Genomic DNA, 20,238 nt, shown 5'->3' with positions numbered 1-20,238 from the left:
AAAATCACATTGATAGGATGGGCCCTATTGATTATGTATGAATGATGTAGAAGAAATACACTCTTAACAATGGCATTCCAGAGATCTCTTAAACTATCCTCATTTTTTAAAGTCTTTTTTCTTTTTGCTTTGCCTATTGGATGTTTTCTGCTATCTTATCTTCCGGTTCACTGATTTGATCTTCTCCTTCATCCAATCTACTTTTGAATCCTTCTAGTGTATTCTTCATTCCATTTAATGTCTTCTTCATTTCTGTCTGGATATTTTTTATGGTTTCCATGTCCTTTTTTATGCTTACTGTCTCTCTGTTGAGGTGCTCATTGAGCATATCCATTCTCCCCCTAAGTTCATTGAGTGAAGTGGGATCTCAGGGAGACAAAGGCCATCAGGTGAATACAGCCTCAGTTCTGCTGCAACTTCAGTGCCCATAGAAGCCCGTGGTAGTCACAGATCACAGTGAGACCAGCTGCCATCTGGGTTGATCCCGCAGACCCCTGTGATTCCTCCAAGTGATATCGTAGTTCTCACAGTTAGCAGTGGTCTGCCTGCAACTGATTTCCCTGCAGTGCATGCACTGTGCTAGCCAGTGTGTTGCCTGTGTGGAATGTGGGGCCATGGAATGGGGCATGGCTGGAGCGGTTGCCTATCAACGGGCCACCATAAGCAATCTGTGGATCGGGTGGGGTGGGGTATCAGGGAGACAATGGCCATCAGGCCAAACAGCCTCAGTCTTACTGCAACTTCTATGTCTGCCCGCACATTCTCACAAGAGTCACCGATCACAGCAAGAGCTGGTGTTGTCTACAACTGGCTTACAGATCCCCACAATCCTCCCAAGCCTGTGTCGGCAGCAGTGATTTTCCTGAAACTGTCTTTGAAATATGCTCACAGCATATTTGTTGCTTTTGGTTTTATATTCCACATATAAGTGAAATCATATGGTCCTCGATTCTTTCTGTCTGACTTATTTTGCTTAACATGACAATCTCAAGATCCATCCATGTTGTCACAAATGGCAGTATTTCATCTTTTCTTATGTCTGAATAATATTCCATTATATATATGGACCATATCTTCTTTATCCAATCATCTATCTAAGGACACTCAGTTGTTTTCATGTCTTGGCCACCATGAATAAGGTTCTGTACTCCTAATTCTCAATTCAGTAGGTTTTTATTTCCTTTAGAAGAAAGATAGAAATGATCATCTAAACATCTTTCAAAACTCAAGCTTTCCGTAGTATGAATCATCCCAGAATTTGTAACTTTTATTCATTTATTTTTGTTTTTTCACCACCACTTGTTATTTTCTAGAAACTGTGGACCTTGGAAACAACTCTAGTTCGGGGACACTCAGGAGGAAAAGAGGTAAGGTGCATAAGATTTTACTTGCTTTTGATGTTAAAGTAGTTATTTTAATGCCATCTTTTCAATAATATGAAAGATGTCTGCATCCTAATCTCTGGAACCTGTAAGGTGTTATCTTCCATGACAAAATGGATTTTACAAATACAGTTGAGGTAGGTACCTTGAAAGGGGAGATTATCCTGGATAGCTGCATGCAACCGATTTAATCAAATGGGCCTTAAACATTGAACAGTCGTTTCTGGCTGTAGAGAGGGAGATGTGACAATGGATAATACTCAGTGAGAGATAAAATAGTTTTGCTTTAAAGATAGAAGAAAAAAGCATATGAGTATCTTATGGAAAGTCAAGGAACTAAATTCTCCTCCATAGCCTCCAGAAAGGAATGAAGGCCTCCTGAAACCTTCACCTTAGCCCAGAGAGACGCTTTTCAGGCTTGTAACCAACATAACTATAAGATAATAAGTTTGCATTGTTTCAAGCCATTAAATTTGTGGTCATTTGTTATGGCAGCAATAGAAATAATGCAGATTTTGGTTATTGGAAGTGGGGTATGGCTATAAAACATTCCTATAAATATGGAAGTGGCTTAGGTATTGGGCAGTAAGCCAAGGGAAATTGGGCAGTGGGAAGAATTTTAAGCAGAATGATAGGAAATGTCTGCATGGCCTCAAACAGTTAGAAATCTGGTGCAAAGACTGCTAGTGAGGGCTCAGGAGGAGGTAAAGAACATGGGAGGCAGAAACTAAATTGTCTTAGAGACTTCTTAAATCATGCTGAACAGATGTTAGTAGAAATGTAGAGGTTGAAGGTGAGAACTAAGGAGGAACTAAGAAACATGTTTTTGGAAACTAGAGGAAAAGGGATTCTTATTAAATAGTGGCAAAAAGCGTAGCAAAATTCTGTAGATGGGTGGGAAGCAGAACTTTCTGAGTATATACATCCATCTCTCGATTTATGTGGATTATTCATTCCACATGTCTTTTTTTTTTAGGCAGAAGAAAACCACATAAAAAGAGTCCACCAGTATGGAAAAAAATACTAAAGAAATAGGTCAATATAAGTCATAGAAATATTTATTTCACATATTTTTAAAAAATGCTAATGAAAAATAAAAAAAAAACAAAGTAAATTTTATTCACTGTGAGTGTCTAAAACAATCAATCTTTTCTTTTTCATTAGAATAAAGTCATTATCTTCATTGCTCGAAATATTTGGAAGTACTAATTTGGTTTATGTTTTTGGATCATCTTTTCCACCCCATCTCTTGCTAAGTTTTCATAAATTCTTTGATATTTATTGCAACATTAAAAAATCTTTTTTTGACATTTTAAGGCTCATTGGATGTTTGGATCAATATTTAGAATTGCAGTTTCCAGTAGCCCAAAGTGGTGGTCAGAAGTCTGTCTTTCTCTTTTTCCTGTGGGCTTGGGCCAGTCACTTGACCACTTTTGCCTCAGTTTCTTCATCTGTAAGGCAAGAGAATGAATTAAACCAACCATCCTTCTCACTTCATTCCAGTTCGAAAGGCTGCCTGTCGCAAAACTGATATCAGAACCACAGACAGCTCCACTCTTCCCATCATGATCTAATGTGCTTGCTGAATGGACAGCATCAGCTACACATCCTCCTTGAGTTAGTTAATTCGAAGATCTTTCACCCCTGCACCTGTGAAATCAGGTCTCCAGTTGCTCTCCTCCCCATGCAATTTTCAGATTATTCTAGAGTTTTCTGAGATCTTAGTACAGCTAATGTAATGGAGAAAGCTCATGTGAGGGAGAAAAGAAGCAAAAGAGAGAACACAAATAGCAGGCAGACACCATTTCCACTAGGTCACCCCACCATCCCCTTTTCTCTGCTCATAGTTAGAGCTCAAATAGGAAGATACAAGTATGTTCTCTCACTTTGTCCCCGACTACCTAACTGCAGTGGACTAGCAGGTGGAGAGCTCCCTTTAGAACACAGAGCAACTGTTTCATTGTCATGTACGAATCAGTGGAGCTGACTACATTGAGAGTTAAGACAGTTGTATAGAACCTGATTTTTCTGCTAAAGCATTCTGTTTTGTGTGAGATTTGAGGGTAGAAGTAGACACTCTAGTTATGTATCAATAATACCACTTGGGGGAAAAACCAATTCTAGAGATTTGTGGAATAAAGTTTTCTAAGTACCCCTATATCTTTATAGGAGTGACCTCTCCATGGGAGGAGAAGTACATGTGCAATTGCAAACTGAAACAGAATAAAGAAACCTTCTCTTTCAGGGTCAAGAAAGCACAGAGATGAAAGTGTGGATTTTCACGCTGAAATACTTCCTGTGACCTGTGGTGCATTGAAGGGGATGTTATATAAAAACAAATTGAAAAAAGGTGGGTCTCATGGTCTAATTTAGCAACTCTATGGGAAGAAATCTCAAGAAGAAATGGAATTACCCATATGAATTACATATCATTCAAGAAATTGGGGCCACATTTTGGCTTGAGAAAAGGAGGAAGGGATCCCTAAGATGATACTTTCACACTTTAAGAAATCAAACACAGTAGGCACTCATTACCATATGCAAGTGCCCATGGAAATATCTGAAGAACTAAAGAGAAGTGAATTAGAACTAAAACGGAAGAGGCTCTCAGCCTCCACTTTCATATTCTCTCTTCTGGGTCGCGGAATTTATAATCAGAAAACCTGAGTCCCAACCTCGGCTACGCCAAGAGTGACTGATTCATATGACTAAAGAAGGGGACCTTTCCGAGCCTGAAATTTCCCATCTAAAAAAGAGAAAATAATTTAAATCTGCCTCATGATGTAGCCGTAAGGAATTAATTTACATAAGTGATATATAAAATGTAAATTGTTTTCCTGAGATATAATTTACCTGTCATATAATTCACTGCTTAGAGTGTAGGATTCAGTGTGGAGTTTTGTTTGCATATTCACAGGATTGTGAATTTACAATCTAATTTTAGAACATTCTCGTCCCCTGTGTCTGTTAGTAGTCAGTGCTCATTCCCACCTCACCCCACCCCCATCCCTAAATAACCACTAATCTATTTTCCGCTCTGAAAATTGACCTATTTTAGGTGTTTCATGAAAGCAGAATCATCATAGGTGCCTTATAATGACTGGCTTTGTCACGTAGCATGTTTTCACAGTTCATACATTAGTAGAATGTATTAGTATCTCATTCTTTTTTATTGTCATGTAATACATTCCATGGTATAACTATACCCTATTTTTTATCTATTTATCCGTTTGGGTTATTTCCACTCTTTGGGGTTATGAATATGTCGTTTTGAACATTAGTGTGTAAGTTTTTGTGTGAACACATGTTTTCAATACTTTTGGGTATGTGCACAGGAATGAAATTGCTCGTTCATATGGTAGTTTTATGTTTAACTTATTGAGGAAACACCAAAATATTTTCCCCAAAGTATATTATTTGGAATAAAAATTTTCAAAAATATTTTTACAAAGTGGCTGCAGCATTTTGTATTCCCACCAGCAATATCTGAGGGTTCCAATTTCTCTCTCTCCTGACAACACTTGTTTTCATTTTATGTTTTTAATTATGGCCATCCTAATGGGTGTGAAATGGTCTCTCATTGTGGTTTTGATTTGCATTTTTTAATGACTAATAATGTCTAGAATATGATTATCTTTTATGTATTACTTAAATTTTACAGTGGATAACATTTCACATTTGTTTTTAATATTGGCTGTCCATGAATTCAAGGGTAGAAAACTCTCTGCTCAATATTTCCATTAAACTGGATGAAAAATGCTTTAATAAAGGACACAGATGTTGCTGTGGTGCCATTGTGAGCAGGAGGGCCCTTACCTGAGATCTCAGTTCACCTTAAAGTTCTGCCTCTACATTGTCCCAGGGCCGTTGGAGAGTCTCACCGGTTCTCTATCCGCAGCAAATTGAAATTCTATCATCCTTCAAAATCACCTGCCTTTACTTTGTAGGTGATTTTGGAATACTTTCATCAGGTTGATTTTGATGATAATTATCTCTTTTTAGTTGCACAAAGGTCAACAAAATATGCATACAAAGCAGGTAATCCCCTTGTAGGGGAGTTTCAAGGTTGGTTTGGGGATTCTGAAGTCTGAAAGGGGAGGCTAGACTCTCCTGCTAGTGGCCTTGAGTCCAAATTGGGTGTCTTCTGATCCAATGTGGTGAGAAACCACTGTCTAGGTTCTGAGGACAGAGGGCCCAGAATCACTTTACCCTGGTCTTACAGGATCCATCAAGAAGTGTATAAGGGGAAAGGATGGAAATTGGTTCACCCCCAAGGAATTTGAAATCAAAGGAGGCCATGAAAGATCAAAATCCTGGAAAATGAGTGTGCGCTGCGGTGGGAAGCCCCTAAAATGGCTGATGGAGGTAGGTATTTCAGTCATGGGGCCAGGAGATGTGACTTTCCTTGTACTCTAAGATAAGTTCACTCTTTGCTAACCAAATATTTTATGTTACAAACTGAAGCCCTGATGAGCCCTGACTTCATCCTCTCAGTAGGGAGAGGTACCCCACACTCATACCTCAGTACAAGGCAGCACCTCAGTGTAGTAAAGGGCTCCATCAGGTTAGATGCAGGAGCTTTGAGGAGAGAAAAGTCATTCTGACTCAGGTGCTGGCAGGCAATGTTATGCCCTGAAAGGAGAAAGACAGTCGAGTCAAGCAAGTAGGAAGAAGACGCCTCAGAGAAAGACATCAAAGTAGAAATATTTGGAAGTGAGGTAGAAATATCAATCTCACAAAACGTCAATATAGGCTAACCATATACTTGGATCTTTTTATTATTCAGGAAGGATATCTACCTAATCCTCCAAGAATATATGGCAGGAGAAAACAGGTAATGATGATATAGCTTTCTACATCTTCTGATATAACTGGTTTTTCATGCACTGTATGTTATTTTATGGTTTCTCGATCGGGTAATGATAAGCTCTCACCAACTCTTGTTTTGGAGGGGCACGTGCCTTCAGAGTTGGTACTGCAAACATTCCATTGTATATAAGGCAAAGTCGTTCTTGGATGGTAAATCATTTGAGATGCAGATGATGAAGGAGTCATCAAAATAGGCCTCACGGATACGTTTTTTTCTCATAAAAGTTACTATTTTCTAATTGTATGGAAATTTGTGGTCTCTGGGAGCTGCTGGTGATGCGTCCGGTTGATACTCTCATTGCAGCTCGTCCAGCGGGATGACACTTCCTAATATAGAGAAGAGTGACCGAGGGCCCCCTTGAAATTGGAGAACCGGAGGGGTTTCTCCAACACCATCTGTGGAAATCAGGGCCAGACTCCCAGCCCACCTTGGGTTTGAGAGCCAGGGAATGGGACTACATTGGGCCAAACAGTGGTACTTTGGCACTTTTAACTCTCCTCGTAGATATATAGGTCCATGAAATAAAGGATAGACTGTGAATTGAATTTCTCAAGAGGCGGCTGTTTAAATAAGTGATAGATGCAAACATCACATTCAATATTGTCACTCAATCTTTCTCTCCTTTCAGCAGAGACTACCAAACTCTCATGACAACACTTCCATTGACCTATGTGTAAGTACCAGCTCCCATCTGTAGCCCCAGAATTACCTAGGCCTTTTCCTTCGGTACATTATCTGTGTCATTGTCGTTTTTCCCTGAAGCGTGTTCGCACTCAGTTGGAGCATGTTGCTGTGTGTGATGAGCAGAGAACCGCAGATGTCATCCATGCCAGGTAGATGGTGCTGGGATTGGGTGTCTCAGCCTGAAAGCATCCTTTCCATTTGTTCAGTGGAAACTTCTCATTTCCACCACTGGGGTGTCTAGAGATGGGGCTCGAGATGGTAATGGGCAGGGCTGGCCTGCAGATTAGGGGCGAGGGGCACATCTGAGAGGAGAGCAGCATATCAAAGGAGGTAGTAGGGAAGGAAAGGAAAATCCTGAACATCCCCTCTGAGGTGCAAGCAGAGCTAAGGTGGTTTTATGCTTCAGCCAGAAGGAACGGGTTTGGCCAAGCTGGCGAGTTACAGGTGTAGACCCTGTCATGAGTGCTGCAGAGAAATGTAGTCAGGGCAAGTGGGTCCTATACAGAGGCCCTGCACTCAATCTCGAGAGAGCCATCAGGGTGCTGAGCTGGTTAGAACTGAAATCATCACGACTTAGCAAATCAGGGGCTTTTTATTGTAACTGATACCATATGGCTTCCTGCTGTAAGGTCTGTCAAAATTATAGATAACTTCACTTTCTATGCTAAATCATACTTCCATTTTTTTGCAACAGGATGGGTATTTTAAGCAGTCACCTTTTCACAACTCCGGGGGGCTGAACTCCATAGTATATCATGCAGTAACACTGATATATGACGTCCAACAGAGGAGGGTAGTCAAACAGTTTTACATATACTTTTCCTTCAAGGCAATCCCCCAGCAAGACATGGATCTTGTCCTGATTTTGACCCTCAGCTAGCTGAGGGAGTCTTCAATCATCTGAATAGCCTGGAGTTCAGTGTGACTTACTTGTGGCTTATTCGGGATGGATGTGGACACAAAAGACCAGGTCACACAGCCCACAGCTAAAGGAGGATAGGGTAATTGTTCCAGTAAGAGTATCTTCATCTTTTTCCTGGGACGGATATTATAGTCAATTCAACATTGACTTGTAATATCCTCCTGCCTTAATAACCAAATTGTACTCAGGCTAAATCTCAACTTAGGCTGTAGACTGAAGACCTATGAAAAGTGCCACAGCCTGGATTCCCCAATAGAGGAATTTTTTGACATTTATGTTAGTTTATATTACTTTCAGGTATACAATATAATGATTAGACATTTCTGTAATTTACGAAGTGATCCTGTCTATTAGTCTAGTCCCTGCCTGGCACTATAGATAGTTATAATATTATTGACTACATACCCTATGTTGTATTTTACATCCCTGTGACTATTCTGTAACTATAGATTTGTATTCCTTAATTCCTTCACCTTTTTCACCCAGTCCCCAAATCCCCCTCCTAGCTGGCAAACATCAGTTTGTTCTCTGTATCTGAGTTTGTTTCGGTTTTGTTTGCCCTTTTATTTTGTTCTTTAGATTCCACATATAAGTGAGCTCATATGATATTTATCTTTATCTGACTTATTTCACTTAGTATAATACCGTCTATGTTCATCCATGTTGTCGCAAATGATAAGATTCCATTTTTTTTATGCCACAATAATATTCCACCTCCTTATCCATTTGTCTATTGATGGGCACTTAGGTTGTTTTCACGTCTTGGCTATTGTAAATAACACTGCAGTGAACACAGTGGTGCATATATCTTTTCTAAGTAGTGGTTAAGATTTCTTCAGATGAATACCCAGAAAGAGAATTGATGAGCCATAAGGTCATTCTATTTTTAATTTTTTGAGGAACCTTCATACTGTTTTCCATGGTGGCTGCATCAATTCGTGATTCCACCAAGAAGGTACAAGTGGTCCCTTTTCTTCACATTCTCACCCTACTTGTTGTTTTTTGATTTATTGATGATAGCCATTCTGAAGGGTGTGAGGTAATATTTCTCTGTGGTTTTAATTTGCATTTCTCTGATGATTAGTGACTTTGAGCATCTTTTCATAAGTCTGCTGGCCATCTGTATGTCCTCTTTAAAAAAATATCTATTCAGATCCTCTGCCCATTTTTCAATTGGACTGTTTGCTTTTGGTGTTGAATTGTGTTAGTTTCTTATAAACGTTATATATTAACTTCTTGTAGGATGTGTTATTGGCGAATATCTTCTCCCATTCAGTAGGTTATCTTTTCATTTTGTTAATGGTTTCCTTTGCTGTACAAAAACTTTTTAGATCGATGTTGTCTCATTTGTTTACTTTTTCTTTTCTTTTGTTTTTCTTTCCTGAGGAGACATAGCAGAGAGTCATGTCAGAGAGTTTACTGCCTATGTTTTCTTGTAGGAGTTTTATGGTTTCAGATCTTCCATTTAAGTTTTTAATCCATTTTGAGTTTATTTTTGTACATGGTATAAGACAGTGGTCATTAATTGATTTGCAGACATTTTTTAGGTGTATCTGTCCAGTTTTCCCAGCACCATTTATTGAACAGGCTGTCTTTACCACATTGTATATTCTTGCCTCCATTTTCATAGGTTAGTTGACCATATAGGCATGGGTTTATTTCCAGGCTCTCTATTTTGTTCTATTGATCTATGCGTCTGTTTTTATGTCAGTACCATGCTGTTTTGATTACTATAGCCTTGTAGTACAGTTTAAGATCAAGTACCATGATGCCTCCAACTTTGTTCTTTTCTCAAGATTGCTGTGGCTACTTGGGGTATTTTGTGGTTCCATATAAATTTTAGGATTATTCATTCTAGTTCTGTGAAAAATGCCACTGGTATTTTGATAAAGATTGCATTGAATTTATAGATTGTTTGGGTAGTATGGATATTTTAACAACATTAATTCTTCCTATCCATGAGCATGGTATATGTTTCCATTTATTTGTATCTTCTTCAATTTTTCTTCAATGTTTTATAATTTTCCTAGTACAGGTCTTTTACCGCCTTGGTTAAATTCATTCCTGGATATTTTTTTTTTTTATGCAATTGTAAATGGGATTGTTTTCTTAATTTCTATTTCTGATAGTTCATTATTGGTATATAAAAATGCAACCAATTTCTGAATATTAATTTTGTATACTGCTACCTTACTGAATTCACTTTTTAGGTCTAATAGTTTTCTGTGGAATCTTTGGGGTACTCTACATATAATATCATGTCATCTGCAAATAATGACAGTTTTATTTCTTCTTTTCCAATTCAAGTGCTCTATTTCTTTTTCTTGTCTGATTGATGTGGCTAGGATTTCCACTACTGTGTTCAATAAATGTGGTAAAAATAGACATCCTTGTCCTGTTCCTGATCTTAAGTAAAATACTTATAACTTTTTCTGCTGAGTATGATGTTAGCTGTGGGTTTGTCATATATGACCTTTATTACATTGAGGTATGTTTCCTCTACTCCCACTGCTGTAAGTTTTTATCATAAATAAGTGCTGGATTTTGTCAAACACTTTTTCTGCATCTATAATATGATCACATGATTTTTATGTCATTTTGTTTTTGTGATGTATTGCATTAATTAATTTGCAGATTAATTAATTAAACGAATCTTGCATCCCAGGAATAAATCTCACTTGAACATGGTGAATGATCTTTTTAATGTGTTGCTGAATTCAGCTTGTTAATATTTTGTTGAGGATTTTTGCAGCTATGTTCATCAAGGATATCAGCCTACAATTTAATTTTTTTTTGTAATGTCTTTGTCTGGTTTTAGAATCAGGGTAATGATGACCTCATAAAATGAGCTTGGGAGTCTTTTCTACTCTTGAATTTTTTTAGAAGAATAGGTGTTAATTCTTCTTTGAATGTTTGGTAAAATTCACCTGTGAAGCCACCCAGGACTTTTATTTGTTAGAAGTTTTTTGATCACTGATTCGATTTTATTAGTAAGAATCAGGCTTTTCAGATTTTCTGTTTCTTCTTGATTCAGTCTTGGAAGATTGCATGTTTCTAGAAATGTATCCATTTCTTTCAGATTGTCTAATTTCTTGGTGTATAATTGTTCATAGTATTTTCTTATAATATTTCTGTGGTGTAGTTGTCACTTCTCTTTCCTTTCTGATTTCATTTATTTGGGTCTCATTTTCTTGACAAGTCTTCTTAGAGGTTTGTCACTTTGTTTTATTTTCAAAGAATCAGGTTTTTTTTATTTTTAATTGTTTTTTAGACTATTTTGTTTATTTCTGCTCTGATCTTAACTAAGGAAATTCTAGTTTAATCAATTTGTGATATGACTTAGACAATAGGATTGTTTAAAAATCCTCAGATGATTTTGATACACAAAATTACCCATTTTATGATTCAAAGAGGAATACCAATGTCTGAGCCCCAACCAGACCAACTGATTCAGACTCTCTGGACATTAGTATTTTCTACACTGTTCTTGGATGATTCTAATGTGCAGCTGGGCAAAAAAACTGAAAGATAAGTCGGTGAAAAATATGATAAATGTGGTTATATCTGTTATTTCCTTGTTCTTCTGAGAAGAGAAGTCACCACTTTGGGGAGAATGCTGATGGTAATCTGTGAGTCTCTGCAGCAAGGAAAAGAAAAACGGCCCCAGGTTTCCATGCTAGAGCCTCCTCGGTGCCCACTGGGGATGTGCTTCAAGATCCCCCAGACCCTGAGTGGAAGTTCCTGGCAAGATGTTCCTTGGGGCTTGCACTTCCTCATATATGGCTATTTTTTTTAAAACAAAAGAAATGATCAGAATCCCAGTTCACTCAATACAAGTATTTTCACCCAAAAGCCCAGAAAAAGACTCAAAAAATTTGTTAATTAATGTCTTTCCTCTTTGTCCACCCAATATATTAATCACTAAGGTGTAGACAAATGGACTTAACACTATTTCAGGAACTTCTTTCATCTGCGTCGTACTAAAGTTATTCAGATTCTTATGAAATCACCCTCTTGTTCTACTGCTAGTCTTTCTGTGTCAGCATCACTGGGTTTATAGGGAAAATTTTCCTGGTCTGACACACAGATCCCTCCTTCTGAACTTCATTGCAGCCCACAGTTCCTTTTTCTGATATGCTGTCCATGCTGTCCCTTAATAGCACAGGGAGAAGTATGTAAGTGTCCATGTAGGTTCACACAAAGGCTTTGAGTTCTAGATTCCCATAGTGCTGGTCTTCAGGTTCTCACAGGTGATATGGACATTGTTTTACCCTCTAGCAGAGAAACTCAGATGTATGTGAGGTCTGCCATGATGGAGGAAAGCTGTTTTGTTGTGACACTTGTTCAAGATCCTTTCATGAGGACTGTCACCTGCCACCTGTGGAAACTGAGAGGTTTGTGAGATGCAGCCCCTCCCTCCTTATTAAGGACCCTCCCCACCTTCAGGCACGCTCCCCCAGCAGACTTCCGACTTGTGTCCTGACGCGGAAAGAGCAGGGTCAGTGGTAAGGGCCCCAGCAGTGCGATCTGGAGAGCTGTTTAAAGATGCTAGCGGCAGGTGCGTGGTGTTCTCTGTCCTCCGGGCGGCTGGGGCCGGTGGCTGGCTCCTTTGCCTGCACACTGCTCCTGTCCTTCCCTAGAAATTTTCCAGCACGGACCCCTGTTCACAGGGGTGGAAATGCCAATGGTTTATATTCTATGCTTATTCACAAAAGGCAGGAAACCTGGTCTAGTTCCCTCATTTCAGCTCATTCTCAACTGGTTGACGGAAGCCCAAGGCGCCCAGGCATTAAGGCCGTTTCCAACACTCAGGCCTGGTGGGCAGGGTCCCTTGTGCTCCCAGCAGCTGAGATGGGGAAAGGAAAGCCCACCACTCACTCTGACACTGCTCTCCCACCCCCTGCACCCCTCCTGCTGCCCTCACTGGGAGGGGTGTCGTCATCTCAGACCCCACATGAGGGGCTTGGCGACTCTGAGAAGTGTCCCCTTCATCCCCTGGCTTGTCCATCAGCAGTTCCTGAAAGGAAAACGGTGGCAACTGTAGGAACGGTGGCTGTTTCCAGGGGCCTGACCATTGCTTACTTATGTCCAACCTCTCAGGGACCAGTGGAGTTGCATCTTCTGCAGGATAAAGGCGTATACAGCAAGTCAGAAGTGTAACAGGGAATCTGAGGTCCTGGAGAAGCAGATGGGGCCCGAGGAGCAGTTGGTGAGTCCAATTTGAACCCCAAGCCTTGTCCTTTCCATGCACACGTGAGAAGTCAGTCACAGGGTGAGGGGGGCAGGGTGACTGCTTTTCTGAGCCATGTCTCAACCACGCTGAAATCTCACCAGAACTTGTTTGCAGAAAAAATGACTCTGCCATAAGTGACTGTTTTCTAGAGCCATACGTGTTTGGGGAAATTTCCCAAAGTCTGGTGTGGTCATGCGTCTGCCTGAGCTTGCACGTGGCTCATTCTCTCCAAGTTGCTTTTCACTCACAGCCTCCTTTTCTTTCTCTCTCTCTCTCTCTCTTTTTTTTTTTTTTGCAGGCATGTGAATTCCTCCTTGTGAAAGTCTATTGCCATTCAGAGAGCTCGTTTTTTGCGAAGATTCCGTATTATTATTATGTAAGTAACGATAACACACCGTGATTACAGGGCGCCAGGAAGCTTCCTGACCTCGACATGGGCACTGGTAGGATTTGCGATCTGGAGCCTGTGGGAGTGAGCGCCATTAACTATCTTGTATTTTAGCTGGATTTTTCTGGGAATCCACAGAAGTCAGATGATAAACTATGCTAGTAATCTCTCATTGATACTTTTTTTTCCCGCCAGATTAATGAGGCTTCTCAAAAGCTAAATGAACCCATGTGGCTGGACAAAATCAAAAGGAGGCTAAAGGAGCAGGGTTACCCCCAGGTGGAGGGGTTCGTGCGGGACATGCGCCTCATCTTTCAGAACCACAGGGCATATTATAAGGTAAGCGACTCTCTTTGCTCCCTTCTTACTTTCTTTGCGCTGAGTCGCTCTGCCTTCATTTCCTGGTGCTGGGAAACTTTCGTTTCCCTCCTCCTGTGGGAAGCCTATACAAGCAAGGGTCCCTCAGGACGTGTGTGACTTTTTAAATTCAGGCTTTAAGCTCACCATGGAGAGTGACAGTGAGTCGGGAGGTGTCCCTGCCAGCAGAACCCCAGGTCCCTGAGAGCTCATTCCCCTCATAAAAAGTGACAGGACCCAGTGAGAAGAGCAGAGTCCTCCCTGCTCCAAACCTAAAGAGAAAAGAATTGCATCCTAAAGTCATATTGTGCTGTTTCTCTCTCCCCTAATATGCTCACTCAAACAGCTCAGGAATCCCAAACTCCAGATTCCTTTGCTTGTGAATGTCCTATTTAGTTAACAGGGCTCACCAGAGGGAACTAGAAGTGACAGCGTGAAAGGAAGATTGCTGATTATGCTTGGAAACTCTGTGCTATCTGAATTGTTACAAAGAACATAGATTAGTTTTCTAATTCTCACTAAAATGAACAACCGAAACCCAATGAGTAAAAATCCCTGGGTATGGTAATGATTTCCCATTTCTGTCTAGTTTTTAAGAAATAATTGTGCACTTAAAAAGCAGAAGTTACTCTTGGCCCCATGAGTTTTTAATCTTAACCTGATTAATGTAGCTTACGCGTTTAAGGCGATCCTTCTCAATTGCAATGTGTCTAAACACTAATGATGAGTGTCATTACATTTGTCATTTTTTTTTTCAGTACAATGATTTTGGCCTAATGGGACTTAGACTGGAGGCAGAATTTGAGAAGAGTTTCAAGGAAGTGTTTGCTATTCAGGAAACAAATGAGAACAGTTCACTGGTACAGTGAATGCTGTTGATACTGGAGAATCCCCTCTGGGAACAGCCTTCTCAACCTCCAGCTGCTGTAAGGGTTGGCGGCTGATGCAACTCCGCCCCTAAGTTTTTACTTTGGCCAAATAAAGCCAACTTCACCTGGAGGTTACACCTCTTTGGCTTGGGGGCTGGCCAACTTCCCTTGGGCAGAACCAACGTGTGGAGTGATTCATGCTCCTGTGTTCTCCCAGGGATCAGGCTGCAACTAGTCTCCGGTTGTGGTCACCACGTTGTTACTTCGCTTTCCCACCACACATCCTGCTTCCTTTGCCCCATTTCTCCTAATTGAACTCTCCCAATAAATCACTTCCTTAAAAGACTTCATCTCAGGCTCTGCTTTTAGGAAACCCAAATTAAGATAATGGTCCTAGCAAGGAGGCCCTAAGGATGGGGTTCTGGAGTTGGATCACTGTCCGGCCAGATGGTGACAGGTGGAATATTGATGTCCCCGGGGTGCTATAACGTTGCCATTGCCAAAATTTCACCTGTAGGAAACTGGATGAGATATAGAGGATGAGGACACTAGGTGGTACAATTCTCTGACATTTACAAAGGAAGAAATAGTAACTATAAGAACTGTGGATTTGGGTGGCTATTTCTAAGCTACACTGATGTGTTGAAAAGAGTAAATAACAGGTTTGAATTTATTAATCATGACATAGAGAAAAAAACCTCTCCTACCTGCAGCTAGAAGGCACACAGTAAAAAAGGCCTGGCACAGTCCTTAATTTTAACAATGTCAGTACTTCAGAGCAGACTGAATTCTAAGCTCAGAATGGTTTCTGGTGCCACTTTCTGGGCCCTGATAAAGAAAGCATGAAGCCCTAAAACTCAGAACATGGCTTTCTAGGTCGATGCATCTGAGAACTCTGAATTCTAAACCCCTGAAACCACTGGCCTTCAAAAGAGACCTCTGTCCCTTTTTGGAAGACAGGCTACTACCTAGCCTCCTTGCTTGAAATAAGATTATGCAGAGTCCTCTCAGGATGACTCAATGCGTAAGTCCTAGGTGGGGCTGTTAGATGAGGAGAAGGTTTTTATTTCAATGGAGCTGCAGGACTGGCCAAAATGTGCCAGCAGGTGTCAGGAGATGGTGTTTGGAAATAGAACCTGGATCATAAGTGGAGGAATATGAAACTGAAAAGGAAGGGTACACTCTCCTGTGCCACACAGTTTAATTAGCCTGCCAGAGATCAAGGTGATGATTCTGTTATACTCTTGGGGGGCTCTTAGAGGCTTGCTATAAGCCACAGTGCACACGAGATAAAGTACAAATAGAGATACTAGACCTGCCAGGGCAGACTATAGAAAAAGTACACCTGAAAGTCTAAGGAAGATGGCATGTCTGTACTCTCTACAACTGGAGAACCCATTCCTCTGGTGCCCGTGTTCTCAGGAGGCCTCAAAGACACTAAATAAACAAGGTGATAAGGAACACACTGCTGAGGAGCCACCAGCATCCTTGAGTTTCTCAACAGGAGCTGTCCTCTGTGGGCTGCAGTAATGTAGAAATGTTTTACAGAATAGAATTCCCCAGTAGCAAATAAAATGATTAGATTCCAGAATAATAGAAGTAGGTGACAGACTTTAACTTGCAGAGCTAGATAAAACGATGTCTGTTGCAAACAGCAAGGTAGAATGACACTGGGCGGGAGTGGGGGTGGTGTCGAGCCCACATTTACCTACAGAGATAGCTAATAGGATGTGGTTTTGTTAAAGCAAGACACTTGAACAGCCAACAAGAATATTATTTCATATATATCTTCAAAAGAAATTTAAAATAGATAATCGGATAGCTAAGGTGAGCCACTGAATAAAATGTCAAGATCCTCTGCCCAGTTTCCAGGCCTGAGCAAATTTTTGGACCTAGAACCTGATGACAGAAATGATTGCAGGTCTCATAAGAAACTTTGCAGATATACACAGTAATGATTCTCTGAATTCTTCACCAAAAGAATCTATGGCCATTTATTCAAGTAACCATATGCCAGACAAAGGAAAATAGGTCTTTTAAGTGTTGTTGGTACAGCATCTGAGTTGGTGCTGATATCTGTGGGCCCAAATCACCATCTTGGCCCCTGTTAGAGTAGAGTGTATGGAGGTAAGGTAATGTCCATCTAACAGTGAGTCCAGCTGATCCACGGAGCCACCCAGCAGTCATTTCCCAAGTTCCCAAATGTATAATCAGGACACACATAGTGGTTCACCAAACTGGTTCTTTAGCCTATTGTTTCTTAACCTATGAAACACCAATGACTGTCTTCAGAAAGTCCAAGGAGAGACCCTGAAAATTTTACCATAATTATTATTATGGTAAAAATAGTAACTTGAAAGCAATATCCTATTCTTAGGGAAGGAGGGAATGACAGAGGTTGGTACCACCTGCAAAGACTTAAGGATGCAAAGGTTGAAATCCCCTTTACATCTCCATTTGATGCAGCGGTCTGGCTTCTGGAAAAGCTAAGTGGTTCATTGCTACTAGATGACTGCTAGAGACTTAGGCAAGAGTGGGGCTTGCAGCAACCAGCACTCAGACCTGGGGGAGGGACCACATTTGTGCTTGGCGTGGTCCCTAAGCAGAGATCCCATCTAGTGGCTCTGCACTTCTGCAGAGCCGAGCCAGTGGTCCCCTGTGACCAGAGGGTTTGGTTGGCAGTTCTGACCGATTTGGGTCCCTGGTCAGGTCGTACCAACCATTGAGCCCGTTCTAGCACCCCACCCAAGGGGTAAAGCAACTTTGCAGCTCCATCCAACTGCTGAGTGTAGCTCCTGGTCCTGGCCATCCAGGAAATCTGGCCAGGAAATCTGGCCAGGAAATCTGGCAGCTACAAGGACAACCCTGTGGTGCCAATAAGCCACAGAACCCAGTCTTTAGCCCTGCCCATCAGCAGAGCACAGCCTATTGGCCTCTCTAACTGCCAAAACAGTCCATGACCTCACCTATGTAGGAACCTAGTTAGTGACCTTACCCAATCAGCGCATAGCTTGAAACCTACCCAATGAAGGAGACTAGAGAGAATCTTGCCCAAAGTGGAGCAGTCTCTAGTACCTCCCAACTGCAGGTTACAGCTGGAGACCTCTCTCAACCAGAATGTGGCCAAGATCCCTGCCAGCAGCAGAGCACATTCAGTGGCCTCACTGATTGTGAAGGCAACCCGCAGCCCTGCCAAAGTAAGGCAAAAGACTTCTGCCCTGCCTTGTAACAGCACAGGATGAGGCCCCATCCGACAGTGAAATCTTGCCCGTGGCCCCTCTTAAACATGGTGTCCGGCCAGTGGGAACATCAGGCTGAGGAGGATAGCCTGAAACTTCACCCAAACAGGAGCTATTGAAGGGTCTACCCTGTAACATTGCCCAATCACAGCATCCAACCACTGGCACTACCCCAGGAAACTCGCAAGACCAGAGGTGATTGCAGAGCCAAGCAAGTGGCCCCATCTAATTGTAGTGCTGGCAGCTCTGCCCATTCGGGTGGCCCAACCAACCACAAAGCTCAGCCAGCATCCACCCCTCAACTTCAGAGCACAGCAGTGGCCTCACCCACCCGAGACCCTGATAACATTCCCCTCCTGCATGGATGCTACTACCAGCGGTTCCATTCAGTACCCAAAGCAGAGCTGACCAATGAAGGTCATTTCCTGCTTAGACTAACCTGTAACTTCTGGAAGAGGAGACCGTTTACTCAAATGCACTAGTACCAACAAAAGAAACTAAGAGTCATGAAGAATAAGGAGAACATGACACCACCTAAGGAAACTAAAAAACTAATAATTGCCCCTAAAGAAATAGAGATCTATAAACTGTCTGACAAATTTAGGATAATCCTCTTAAAGAGGTTAAGCAAACTATAAGAACACACAGACAGACAACTCAATTAAATGAGGAAAACAATGCATGAACAAAATGAGAAGTTTAACAAAGAAAAATGAATCATCAAAAAGATAGACAAACAGAAATCCTAGAACTGAAGAATATAATGACTGGACTGAAGAATTCAACACAGAGCTTCAACATCAGGCTCAATAAAGCAGAAAAAAAATCAGTGAACTAGAAAATAGGTTATTTGAAATTATCCAGTCAGAGGAGCAAAAGAAGAATGGAAAAGAGTGAAGAATTCCTGGAGGACTTAGGAGACATTACCGAGAAGAAACATAGGCATTATAAGACTCCTAGAAGGAGAAAAGAAAAAGAAAGGACACAAAGTCTATTTAAAACAACAATGATTGAAAACTCCAGAATTTGGGGAGAGAAAGGGGCATCCATATATTTACAGCCCAAAGGACCTAAAAGGTTGAATCTGAAAAGGGCTACACCAACACTCTTTATAACTAACTTGTCAAAGTCAAAGACAAAGACAGAATATTGAAAGCAGCAAGAGAAAAGTAACTTGTCACATCCAAGAAAGCCCCCATAAAACTGTCCGTGAATTTCTGAACAGGCCCATGGAAGGGCAAGAGAGAGTGGGAAGACATATTCAAAACATTGAAAGAAAATACCTGTTAACCAAGATTAGTACTCAACCAAGCTGTCCTACAGAATTAAAGGAGAAATAGACCCTTTCAAACAAACAGAAGCTGAGGAAGCTCATCATTACTAGAATTGCCTGATAAGAAATGCTAAAGGGACTTCTTCAAGCTAACACAAAAGGATGCTAATTACCATCGTAAAAACATGACCTGAACTATCTATTATATGCAGTCAGGTGCTCTTCTTAGTTACACACACAGCAAATTTAGAACAGGAAAGAGGCAGAGGGAAAGCTGTGGCCTGAATCCCTTGGAAACAGATGACTGTGTAAATAAGTCCTTGAAACAAAAAAACAGATTCAACAACCATACCTCGACCTCCTCCTTTAACAAAGAAATATTCTTAGGTTTTTCGGCAACAACTTATATGTCTCATCTATATAGGTGGTTTTTAAACTCCAGCTGAAATTCCATAGTAATTCACATCTTTTCTCCAGGTATATTATTTGTTTTCTTATTTTATGAAACAAGTCTACTCTAGACATGTGTCTGTGCTCCCGTGAGCACAGAAGTACCAAGTGTATACAGTCTGCCTTGTGTATGTCCTAACAAAGGTGAGCCCCCGATGCCCTGCACACTGCGTCTCTCCCTCTTGGGTAGGCAGGGGGCTCAGGGGCACTGGGGTCTCCAGGAGCAGGGCTGGGCCTGGGAGTGGGCAGCTCTGGTCTGCTGCTCGCGAGTGAGGACGAAAAGCTCTGCTTTCGATCTGTAGGACTGAGCTCCGAACAAACTGGCTTCTTGCAGAAAACAGCTAGAAACTGGGCAAATCAGAGAACAACGCCTGAGACTTTTGTAACAAACAAAAGCTGTGCAACACTGGAGGGAAATCAGAACTCAGAAGCAGCTAGCACGAGCTATTTCCTGCTTGTTATTGTCTGGTTGTGAGGGCAGCCACAGACTTGCATGGGGTGGGCCAGATTCTGGGAGGAAGCCCATTTTCTTCCTGATCAGCAGAGACAAATAAGCTAAGGCAATTATGCT

The 20,238-nt window shown here is 41.2% G+C and overlaps 1 protein-coding gene across 1 annotated transcript in view; it reads left to right on the top strand.

The window, feature by feature from the left end:
• LOC102898236 (nuclear body protein SP140) overlaps nucleotides 1-15,023 on the top strand; it is a 39,585-nt gene extending 24,562 nt beyond the window's left edge. Inside the window, exons 12-21 of the mRNA XM_025043191.1 lie at nucleotides 1,314-1,367; nucleotides 3,628-3,732; nucleotides 5,605-5,747; nucleotides 6,169-6,216; nucleotides 6,881-6,925; nucleotides 12,137-12,252; nucleotides 12,959-13,067; nucleotides 13,390-13,467; nucleotides 13,675-13,818; nucleotides 14,595-15,023. Coding sequence (XP_024898959.1) covers nucleotides 1,314-1,367; nucleotides 3,628-3,732; nucleotides 5,605-5,747; nucleotides 6,169-6,216; nucleotides 6,881-6,925; nucleotides 12,137-12,252; nucleotides 12,959-13,067; nucleotides 13,390-13,467; nucleotides 13,675-13,818; nucleotides 14,595-14,705 — 953 coding nt within the window. The 3' untranslated portion in view covers nucleotides 14,706-15,023. The remainder of the gene's footprint in view (nucleotides 1-1,313; nucleotides 1,368-3,627; nucleotides 3,733-5,604; nucleotides 5,748-6,168; nucleotides 6,217-6,880; nucleotides 6,926-12,136; nucleotides 12,253-12,958; nucleotides 13,068-13,389; nucleotides 13,468-13,674; nucleotides 13,819-14,594) is intronic.
• Nucleotides 15,024-20,238: the final 5,215 nt, after the last annotated feature.

The sequence above is a fragment of the Pteropus alecto genome, unplaced genomic scaffold (genome assembly GCF_000325575.1).
Source record: "Pteropus alecto unplaced genomic scaffold, ASM32557v1 scaffold110, whole genome shotgun sequence".
NCBI classification, from domain to species: domain Eukaryota; kingdom Metazoa; phylum Chordata; class Mammalia; order Chiroptera; family Pteropodidae; genus Pteropus; species Pteropus alecto.
The sequence above is the reverse complement of the archived record's forward strand: the minus strand, read 5'-3'. Positions and strand labels throughout refer to the sequence as shown.